The sequence below is a fragment of the Etheostoma cragini genome, chromosome 4 (genome assembly GCF_013103735.1).
Source record: "Etheostoma cragini isolate CJK2018 chromosome 4, CSU_Ecrag_1.0, whole genome shotgun sequence".
NCBI lineage: Eukaryota > Metazoa > Chordata > Actinopteri > Perciformes > Percidae > Etheostoma > Etheostoma cragini.
In genome coordinates this window covers 7,025,137-7,036,633 of record NC_048410.1, presented here as the reverse complement: position 1 = coordinate 7,036,633, position 11,497 = coordinate 7,025,137, and the positions used below count along the sequence as shown (strand labels likewise).

Below are 11,497 nucleotides of genomic sequence, written 5' to 3'. Positions count from 1 at the left end.
GGAAATATTATTATGTACATTACAATGAGCTGCCTGTGAGTTATGGGTGTACTTTTTTTTTACTCCATCTTTTACATCTGATTATAAATAAATAGATTGTAAATTCATGAATCCCTGTAAGCCTGTGTCACTTAATTACATGTTGAACTATGTTTACATCTGTTTGAGATTTGCATATTGAGGTTTCATATGTAGAAGTTCTTACAAAAAAAACAATCCTATTGTAAAGACTTGACCATAGAAAATTCCATTACTCTGTGCAACCCTACTGGTATGGTGTGGTCCTCTGGCCACAGCTGGTTACCAGTAAGTGTTTGCTATATTTTATAGTGTCTATATTGGACGCTTGCATAGCTTCTGCAGTACCTCACCTCCGAAAATGTGAAGTCCTTTGGAAGGGCACCAAAACATTTTCAATTTCCAAAGGGATTTTATCAGCATGAGAGCAAGACCTGTAGTGTTTACTGTCATCTAGCGGTCAGGTGCACCTCCGCGTGGAACGTGTGGCCCAAAGGCGAATTCCTGCAGTGCGCACGGTTTATGACCTGTCTTCGTCCTCTGTCCCCAGCCGTAATCCTCTGCCTGCTGCAGGATGTGGACAGCGATCAAACAACTAACAAGAGACCCATAACGGCGACCTGCACTGAGCAGCAAACCTGTTCAAGTTGTTGTGACATTTGCTTTTATGCAAACAGTCTTCTAGACCAATGCGGCATCAAAGTTGTAGACCCTGTTAAAAAATAAAAAATGACTCCACACCATTGGCAGATTAGAAAGCACGATCCAAAAAGCGAAATTAAAAAAGCAACAACTGTGTTTTTTCTGTTTCCTAAACCTAATTTCTTATTATCATTATTATTATTAGTCACACAGTCTGTTTCTGTTTGAAAGCGTATAGTGAGAGCGCCGCACTTTAATACAATTACTGAATTAATTTGGGAGTAAGTGCCATGCCCCTTTACGATTCATACATGGACGTCCGATTTTTTTCGACTGTTCAGGCAAGATCCGATTTTCTGTAGCCCACGTTTATAGCATGCGTTTCCACCTCAACGCATGCATTTCTCCTTTTTTTTTGTTATAATAGGTTTCCGATGGTCTATTGTTGAAGATTATCTGAGGCAGTGTAGCATATATGGTCCAAGTGCGAAGCAAAACCTGTATCAGGCTCTTTCTGGCTCCCATAAACGCTTCCCAAAACGATAAATACGCTTATTAAATAAGGAAATCACATTTATGATACAAAATAGATGGACTTTGAGCATTGCACTCACAGTGGCAAGGCATATTTCCAGCAGTTTCTTCCGCCCTCTCCTCCAAAAACCCGACTCGACTTGTGCAGCAGAAGTACGCTACCGTACACCAGCAATGATAGAATTGAATTCAGTCATTATGATAGGGCGTCATTGTGATTTATTAAAAAAGTAGTTGCCCATTTAGCTTTCTATTGCGCATTGTTAGGCTATATTTTTCATTTACTTAAATATTATATTGAAAGGAAATAAGCAACACGAGGTCACCTTCAATACTTTGCACGGACCAAATTGCTTTTTCATGACAAAAAACACACCACTTATCAAAAGTGGGTCAATTAAATGTGCAATTAATTCCAGCTCAAACATTAAGTGTTGATTCAGCTGAGGATATAACCCTTTAACGACTGGTCGTGTAGCCTATTTGGAAGAATTCGAGCAAGCGGAAAGCATTTTTCTTCATTCTTTATTTGAGTGAGGTTTGGTAGGTTTTTGTCTCGGTTCTGATTGTGTAATATTTTATTGTGTTTGTGTGTGTGTGTGTGTGTGTGTGTGCGTGAAGATGGAAGTCAGTGTGATGTTGCCGGGCTCAGAGGCATATAGGCGGCAGAACATGCGCAGTGGCCATTTGTGCCATATTGGAATGAGGTCGTGAACGAACGAGAACTGCGTCAAGATAGCGAGACGCTGCTAGAGCGACGCCGGAAGTATCGCGATTTAATCCTCAACACAAAAAGAACCACTGTTGCATAGGCGGCGGTTGTCACTTCCGCTCTTACAACCATTTTATTTTGAAACGTGTAACCGGGGCTCTCGGTTTTCATTCACGTTAGTTTGTCATTGCTACGAGCGAGCAGGCGGAGAGGAACTGCATCTAAAAACCGACTTGGAAAAACTACTTAGCGGTAAGGGGCGAATTTTGCGACTAAATATTCACGTACTCTGTGTTGTTAGTTACAAATTCCTAACGGTGTTTTGTATTGGGGTGGCGCATTCGTCTTTTTTCCCGTCTCTCAAAAAGATGAGTCGGGTTCGGTCGAGTGTAAGCGCCCTTATTGCACGTCAGCCTGCTCTTATTGCTCAAGCTGTGACGTTCAGTAACTTGACTCGGACATAGGCGATTTTACCATGTGTCCAAGGAGTCCCACACGGTCAATATACATTTAGGACCGCGTGTGTGTTCATTAGAGAGCAATTTAATAATTATCTCAATCGGTAGCCTGTGTTCTCCCCAGTGTGAAAGTTAGACCGTTGGTGCTGTCGTTAGTCCCTCTTTGCAAAGCTATTGCGTGAATGGCCCATCTCTGTTTCTGAATGCTGCGGTTAGTCTGTAGTGCAATATTAAGCTAGTTTCAATTCAAGGATTGTGTGGAAATGTCCAGTGATTTGCCCTTGAATAACTCCGTGTATTTAGCTATAATCTCGAAGCCTTGCATAATGACGTTTGTGCGATCTCCGCCGATGTGTGTTTCAGTGGAACGCTAGCTCTCACCGACCAGCTAAATAAACTCATGTGTTTATAAATGCTATTTGTTTCGTTCTGGTTTTAACAGCTAATGGGGGTTGTCATAAATTCCACGTTGACTTATGGCAACCTATTTTTCTTCTGAAGCTTAACTTCCCTATTGTGCAACTTGAGGGATCCGCTGGCATCGCTGCTCCGGTTGACGTGCCCCTACGCGACGAGCAGCAGGATTGTAACGGAATAAAACGGCTTTGTTATTTATACGTGCTGTGTTGAGCAAATGTGGCTTCTTCATTCCAGCGTCCTATTTGGTCTGAAGTTATAGCAGGTTGGCCAGTTGGCCGAATTTGAGGTCAGTTCGACATAGCTCGAGGATTACCATCCACTGAGCAGGCCAGCTCATGTTGGGCAGTCTTCAGAGCAACTCTTTGTTGGCAACCATAACGTTCATAGTAACGACGTTTTTGGGGTATTTAAAGTTATTTATCAAACATTGGCAGATGTCAAGTCATCATAGAAACCTGATAGAAACCTACACCGGGCTACACAGTGTACAATCATTTGGTTCTCTGTTGTATCACACCTCTTATTTTTAGGAATGGCATGGTGTGTAAACCTACCTCAACTTTATTACCAAGCCTTTTTAAAGGGTTATTTCACCTGAATAACAAAAAAAGCCCCCTTTGTTTTACTCAGCTGTAGTGCTATTGAGCCATCATCAGCCAGATGGTTTGGTTTGGTGCCATGTCTTCAGTCTGAGATTTCTGCTACCCTCCCAATACAAAAGAGGTGAGTTGAAGTTGTATATGTGCTGTTCTCAGTATTGACTGCAAAACAAGTTATTTCACAGACTTCATTGTAAACTGTTTTCATTGGAACTACCGTCTACAAAAGAAGTTGGTCCTGTGAAACTGCTCAGTTTTAATTATTTAGTGTTTGGGTTTGGTGGACAGAGTTTCTGGAAAGAGATGTTGTTGTTGAATTTTAAAATATATAACTTTTCAGTGTGGTGAACACCACAGACAAAATTCCAATCCCTTCCATTTTATTCATTCAATTTCCGAGACGGATATGTCAAAACCTGGCACAATAAACCAAAAACCAACTGCATGGCTCAGTAGCACTACAGATAAGGGAAAAAGCAAAACAATGAAGTTCTCTTTTGAAAATAGGGTTTGTTTATGTTATTGACTATGGACACCAACAAGCGGGCATACTAATTTTTGCTACATTACTGCTTGTAATCTAAGTCATACTGGTGATCAGCAGCCTTTGAATAGTGTTTGGGGAAATTTTTCAGCAGCTAATTTCCATTTATCGAAGACATTTTGTCAAATTGCATTTACACCCCAGCTACCTCCGAGGTTGAGGAAGACTTGTTTAGAAATGTTTTGTTGCATGCTAAGTATGATTCAGTAAGTGCTTGTAAAGAGCACTTATTTAATTTTAAACCGCGTGTGTGTGTTTGTGTTGCACACAGAGCCTCGTGTGGTGCAGAAAGATTGAGGCAGACTTCTGCTAGCTGTTGTCCACACAGACCACTTGCTGTATGAAGCAGGGGAAGTTGCTTTTCTTCCTGTTTGCACACACAAGCCAAGGTTGTGCTGTTCTGTAGAGTGAAGTGCTGCAGAAACCTACAGCTAAGGCAATAAGAGCAAGTTTATATTAAAAGTTTGTCTCTGAAAATTTCAAACGATAGTTCTCAGAAGTGCTGTAATCAATATACCTCTGAAATTGTGTATACAGATGCAGTTTATTTCTTTTGAGAATGACTGGTTCAGTTCCACGTTGTTTAAACTGCTCAGAAAAATCTTTCACCTTTTGCAATAAAAGGCATGAAATTAATTGTAGAGGAAGGTCCCAGGAATTTGTAGTTAGACTAAGACATACTTTATTATATATATATATATATATATATACACACACACACACACACACACACACACACACACACACACACACACACACATACACACACAGGCCCAGTTTAAATTTCCACCATGAACTCATAAATTATCTAACGTGTAAGCTTGGCATCCTCAGGTGTTAGAATACAGATTCTTCTTTTTAGGCATGTATTCCTTCTCCTGTCTCCACTGCTCTTTTTTCCACTCTTATGTCAGGAGTGTGACCCCCAGAGACAATAAGGCCCTCTGGTGTGTATGTCAGAGAGAGGGCGGAGAAAGACAGAAGGAGTCTGGGGCAGGGTCGCGGGTGAAAGGTGGCGCAGATCCTGGTGGAGCACGGGGGTCGCAGTGGCAGTGCGGTCGTCGGGAGGGGGTAGTTTTTGATTGCAGCCCTGGTTTTAATAGAGACGTCAGACATGACAAAGACAGGCCTGACAGGCCGGCTGAATGGAGCTGCTGTGACAGAGCAGCTATCCTCAGCATCCCATACACCGCTCTCTCCACTGTCGTCACGCCCAGCGCTCTCTTCTTTCTCATTCATGCCATCTCTCTTGTTGTATTAACTTATTTCATCTGCTTTTCACAATGTTGTGTGTCAGTTTGATGAGTCAAAGCTTGATGTGTGTGTCCGCATTCATGTCAAGACACTGTTTGAAAACTTCACATTGGGGCAAGAAAGGTATACAATTGCTGTTTTAAAAAGATGAGCCCAAATGACTTTCACAAGTAGAAGTGGAGTTGGATAAGATTAGCATAGTTTAATATATTTCCCCTAGCCTCCCTAAAAGAATGACAAATGTGCAGCATGTAACTTTGTGATTTTATTCACAACATCTCCAAATTAATTTAATTTTGGCCTTGAAACAAGGTTTGTATATCACGGCTGTGTGTCTTTCTTGACTTGATTTATTATTGCAGGTTGCTCTGCTTACTAGTTCCTAGCTGTTTGAATGTTGACTGATAAATGTTTTATCTGTAGTTGGCAAACACATTGTGTTCATAAATGTTATGTGTTTTAGGCAGTGTGTTGTAATTACGGTAGCCACCTAGAGTAAATATTGATCTTAGTTTTGAGCTTTTTTGTGTAACTTTTTGATGAAACAGTTTGGCTTGTGAACTGCTGAGCGAGCGGTTGCAATCCAGAGGTATCACCGGTCTCATTCATTTTATAGTTGTTGAAAAGAGAAGTGAGTTCACAGATTATTTAGTGATGTTGAGATCTGCAGATTGTGATTGATTATATTGATAGTCACAGCATAGTGTGCTGCGTATGACTGTGATTTCTGCAATTCTGTGTTGTATGTATGTTTTTTTTCTGTCTCCAGAGCTTTGGACCAGTGCTCACTTATTTTCTCTTGCTGGATAATTATCCTTCTCCTCTTTTCCTTCTCAGTGCTCCTAGTCTCGTCTTTGAGAGGGCACCAGCATGAGTCAGGAGTCTGGTAAGAACTACACTGTTAACAGCTGTGTGAAATGAGTAAGATATGTTTAAAAAAGCTGGTTGGAAAAGAGAAATGTGTTGTGGGTGTTCCAGACAGAGACTCTGCTCAGGATGCATCTGAATTTAACTGGGATGAATACCTGGAGGAGAATGGAGCCGTGTCTGTGCCCCATCAGGCCTTCAAACATGTGAGTGCTGACAACCTTCACAGCTCACACATATCACAGGATAAGCTTGTGCCAGTTATTAATCAATTACTAAACATCTGTGTAAAGTTCTCAAGGAAAAGCAAATTAGTTTTGAACTGTGTATTAAATCTGAAAGCATGACTCAATTGTATGGAATGTGTCTAGCTAGTATAGCCCCTAGAAACAGCTGTTGAAGCATCCAATCATAAAGCAATCAACCGCAGGAACACAGAAGTCACTGTAACATCACCAGTAGTAACAGAACTTCTATAAATAGCAGTTTTAACACATAATACCTAGCTGTTTGCTGGCAGGTAGGTGCAATTGAAGTAAAAGCCATTGGCAGCATAGAATGAAAGTCACCTTTTCTTTTCTTTGTGCACATTTGAAGGTTGTTTTTTGTGTAACCAGCTGCGGAACACAAATTGTGGTTTAAATGCAAGGGGGTCAATCAAGATAATGATTGGATGTAATTCCGATATTCTATCCTTGTCTCAGGTGGACCAGGGCCTGCAGACAGGACTGACTCCAGGCATGAAGCTGGAGGTGTGTGTGCGCTCAGAGGCCGGCAGTCCATACTGGGTGGCCAACATCATTACAACATGTGGCCAGCTGCTGTTGCTACGCTACGAGGGATACCAGGATGACCGGCGTGCCGACTTCTGGTGTGACCTAATGACGGCAGACCTCCACCCGCTGGGCTGGAGCCACCAGCATGGGAAGACAATGAGTGCCCCCGAGGGTGAGGCACGGCTGGTGTTATGTTTGTTGTGGTTCTGGGAGGTGTAGTAAAAGCAGTAATCTACCTATGGCCACTCAAAAGGTTGCATGGTGTCTGTCTATCCTGTAGAGCTGAGTGATCATATAAAACATGACTGATGTGCAGAAGATTAACACACCCTAAGCCATGAAAAGTTAGTCTAGTGTAGAATAATTTTATTTTGTATAAATAATTCTCTCAGTTAGTTTGGATGATAAATTGGGAATGCTTTTTCACTTAATACTTTTATATAACTTTTTACATATTTAATGTAACTTTAGTAATCCACTTTATGATTTCTTTTCTTGTTTTATGCGAGTGCTTTAGGGAAAGGTGAGCAAAGGAGAGAACAAACAGATTTTGTACTCTGTACATGTCAAAATGCTATTTTAATAATGGAACTAAGTAATTACACTTTTGATCAGCATAGCAACAAGTAATGAAGGTGGTGCTGAAGCAATTTCAACTGTTTTTCTTATGATGAGAGTTGTAAAAAAGTTGTATTAGATGTAATAATCGGTTATCTTTGACTTCATTCTTGTGTTTATTCTTAATTTATGGCTAATACTGTTATTCAGGGTGACTAAGAAAGACCAGGCAGAGGACTGTATGTGTGATCCAGAGTCCACTTGCTTGTTTGGTTTATAAAATAAATTGCCTGTATATGTATGATCCACCTCAGGTGTGCGTGAGAAGCACCAGGACTGGGAGGCTCTGTTGGAAAAGGCTCTGGCTGAGGAGTGCAGCGCGCCTGCCAACCTGTTGGAATTGGTAAGGCAGGGGAAAGGAGCAGCTGTCCTTCTTAAAAACTCCATTGTTAGCTTTCGTATTACTCTCAAGTCTCTGTCTGTGCAAAGAACAATCACCTCTAACTACTGACTTGATTAATCCGACAACTTTAAAAACACATGAGAATATAATAAATGCTTACATACGTAATATATTATAAATTCAGACTTTCAAGTAGCAAGGAAAGTCCACTAAATACAACTGACAGAAAATCACCAAGTTGACAGTTTATACGTGACTCTGCAGTCTTGACACACACACACACGTACACAAACACACACACACACACACACACACCCCACACACACACTTTGAAATGGCTAAAACGTCATACTCAAAATGTCCATTGGAATAAATCTGAAGTTTAACTGCATCCAATTTTGTTGCTATTATGAAGTCTTGCATGCGTTACCTGCGCAAAGTTCCAAGTCTACAAAAAACAAGGCTGTGAGCTTTTGTTTACAGTACCAAGGTTGTGCTACTGAAAGCAAAATGGCTGTAGGAACAGCCTGTGAAATTGTTTCATGACATTAGATAGCTTTCAGTGACTGTGCCTCAATTTTTCCACTTAGTCATGCATTCTCTGCCAATACAAATTCCTCGCCTTGGCTAGGCGTGTGTTCATTTGTGTGTGTGTAAGTGTGTGTTTTATCAGCTTCTCGTTTACCACCCCACAGTCCCAGCGTGGTAGAGACCCAGTGGAGCTCCTGTGTGCAGGCTGCTATGTGGAGCTCCAGGACAGTGTTGACCTAGGGCTTGCCTGGGCTGCTGAGGTGGAGGAGAACGTCGGAGGAAGGCTGAAGCTGCGCCTAGTAGGCACCGAGGGCCTCCCAGACACGCCCGCAACCCTTTGGCTTTTTTACCTCCACCCACGCCTCCACCCTCCAGGCTGGGCCAAAGAGCACCGCTGCACCCTCAGGCCTCCATTAGGTTAGTGGCACTGACACAGGTCAGATTTTATATTTAGAAAGAAAAGGGAAAAAGCTATGTCTAGATAGTATGAGTAATAGTTTGTCATTGAAGGACACAAGAAGAATGGCAATTATGGACTGGATGCATGTGCAATTATATAGTACAACAAATCAAAATACGTTGACGATGCATAATGCTGAAATGCAATGCACCAATATTCAAAATGTGATGGTATCAGACAGTAGATCTTGAAATTGATTTTCCATGCAGAGTGAGATATCTCATTGTTATCAGGACCATGATCTGCTAATGCTTTTCAAGTAAATACAGTTTATTATGCAAAATGTAAGAGCCCAGGAGGCTTTAAATCTTTCCTGACACAGCTGATCTACTTTTTGGCACCAAAGCCATATTGATGCGCAATGCCAGGCTTTTATTGGTAAAATTGTGTTATTATGTTAAAAGTAATCCTAGCCCTTTGTATTCCTGGTATTTAATGTTTCATAAAAAAATAGAGGAGCTATAATGCTTTCTTTAACCAAAGTTCATCCTCATCTTGTTTCTAAGGCCTTCTGAAACCTACTCTAGTGCAGTGTAGTTCAGTTATAAACGTTCTAAGAAAGAGTGTATTGTAAAATTCAATCAGATGTACGTTTTACCTTTTTATTAAGTATCTCTTGATGATCAAATTATACCCTAGTCATCATGAAGTCAGGTTAAGTTCTTCAGCAGCAGATCTGTGTATTTGTTTGTTTCAGACCTGTTCGCCCTGCGGACAGAGGAAGAGTGGGAAGAGGTGAGACAGAGGATCAATGAGCTGCCCCAGGATGAAGCTCTGACTGCAGAGTTTAGTAAGGTACTGCCAACCGTGCTCTTATTTGGTCTAACTGGCCCAGACATGTCACTGCTTACTGCTGATCTTCCACTTAAGATTTTAAAATTATGCTTTAATTAAAAAGATAGCTGTGAAGTCCTCTATACTGAAACTTAGACTAACTAACTAAGAGCTGAGCTTTTGAAAGTGAATCTGCATGCGTATTGTTTGTCTCAGGATCAGCCTTCCATTGCTGCTCATTGTTTCAAGGAAGGAATGAAATTGGAGGCTGTTGACCCTGGTGCTCCTATTTCCATCAGGCCTGCCACCGTCACCAAGGTAACAGACTTACTTATCAAATCTGTCTTTCCTATGCTGCAATGTTTTTCTTGTTTGCTGTTTTATTGGCCTTAGTTGAACTTGTTTATGCTTTCTATTTTCCTTACCACACTGTCTGCACTGGCTAAAATGCAAATGATCACCCCAGAGTCTTAAAAAGAACACAAACATGGATGAAACTATAACTTTTTGAACTATTTAATCAAACAATCCAGTAGCTCTCCATAGCTTGGTACAGTCTTTAGTGTGACTCAGTGAAACAAGCTGTTAATTATTTGGAAGTGTCCTAAAATTACCTCTTGTTCTTTTCAGGTGTTCAACGAGCAGTACTTCCTTGTGAAGATGGACGACCTTTGTGGTATCGAGGAGGGTGCTGGAAGATCCTTTCTGTGTCACAGAGACAGTCCGGGAATCTTCCCTACTCAGTGGAGCCTCAAAAATGGACTCTCTCTCAGCCCCCCACCAGGTCTGCACTGTCAAATGTTGTTGTTTTTTAAAACCACTCACTCAATTGGTTATTGGTAATGTCAGACAATTAGGAATGGCCGTGATTAGATCACTCATTCTTTCTTTCCTTTTCTCTCAATTTCTTTATTTGTTTCCTTTTTCTGCCTTTGCTTCTTTCTTTCGTCCATTTTTTCTCCCTGCTTTCTTTATGTGATCATGTACAGGATACCAGGGTTCAGACTTTGACTGGGCGGATTACCTGAAACAGTGCGAGGCTGAGGCAGCTCCTCAACATTGCTTCCCAACTGTAAGTTAACCTCCATTTTTACCCCTTTTTTACACTGAGATCAAACTGGTGAGGCTTCAGTGTAAAGGGTTTCCTCATGTCCAACGACTCGTGTGCAAACCCTTTGTACCTTTGGTTGTTCAGTGCAAGAGTCTGAGATGCGCATTATGAGGTCAATATGAGGTAATAAGGGGCGAGGTTACCTCCCCTTTCTCTGCTTTGCCCACCCAGAGAATTTGGCCCACCCATGAGAGAGATAAATCATGGCTTTCAAACGAGCAAAATAGCAGTTGGTCAAGGCCACACCCCCGGCATCCACCTTGCCCCCCCCCCCCCCTCTCCTCCTCAAAATCTACAGACTCAGAAATGGCACATACTAAGAAAAGCTCATTTGGGGACTGGCTCTAGTGGCTGTAATTCTGCACCAAGGCTGAATTTTGGGAAAAAGACTTCAGATATGGTATTAGGGGACCACTAAAGTCTACATAAAAGCATCCGAAGAGCACAACGTCATGGGAGCTTTTACAGTTTGAATCACCACTAGCAAGCTGTCAGAGCTAAATCCTCCTTGTTGTTACTTTGGTTGTACCATTCAAGCAGAAATTCAGGCTATTGAAGAGCTCTCTTTTTGCTTGCAACAAAATAACCTTTTTAGTTCCGTTTTGTTTTGATTAAAAAAAACAAAAAACTGACAGGATTCCTCTGAAAAGCTTTTCCTATTGGCAGCCTGTAAAGTGTGATACCTACTGTATCTCATGCCCATTTCTTGTGTAAACTGCTTGTCACATGGATGGGTTTGAGGAAGAAAGAATCTCTTAGGGAACATACACTCACCGGCCACTTTATTAGGTACCCCATGCTAGTAACGGGTTGGACCCCCTTTTGCCTTCAGAACT

At 41.4% G+C, this 11,497-nt stretch overlaps 1 protein-coding gene across 4 annotated transcripts in view; it reads left to right on the top strand.

Moving 5' to 3' along the window:
* Positions 1 to 1,930: 1,930 nt before the first annotated feature.
* Positions 1,931 to 11,497, top strand: part of sfmbt1 (Scm like with four mbt domains 1) — a 16,572-nt gene continuing 7,005 nt past the window's right edge. For 2 of the 4 annotated variants that reach the window (XM_034870665.1, XM_034870662.1), the window contains exons 1-10: positions 1,931 to 2,158; positions 6,019 to 6,067; positions 6,160 to 6,254; positions 6,753 to 6,996; positions 7,697 to 7,785; positions 8,481 to 8,733; positions 9,474 to 9,571; positions 9,767 to 9,868; positions 10,181 to 10,334; positions 10,540 to 10,622. In XM_034870665.1, coding sequence (XP_034726556.1) covers positions 6,052 to 6,067; positions 6,160 to 6,254; positions 6,753 to 6,996; positions 7,697 to 7,785; positions 8,481 to 8,733; positions 9,474 to 9,571; positions 9,767 to 9,868; positions 10,181 to 10,334; positions 10,540 to 10,622 — 1,134 coding nt within the window. In that variant the 5' untranslated portion in view covers positions 1,931 to 2,158; positions 6,019 to 6,051. Of the gene's footprint in view, positions 2,159 to 3,489; positions 3,508 to 5,950; positions 6,068 to 6,159; positions 6,255 to 6,752; positions 6,997 to 7,696; positions 7,786 to 8,480; positions 8,734 to 9,473; positions 9,572 to 9,766; positions 9,869 to 10,180; positions 10,335 to 10,539; positions 10,623 to 11,497 lie in introns of those variants that run through there. The other 2 variants (XM_034870663.1, XM_034870664.1) reach the window with 2 other exon arrangements.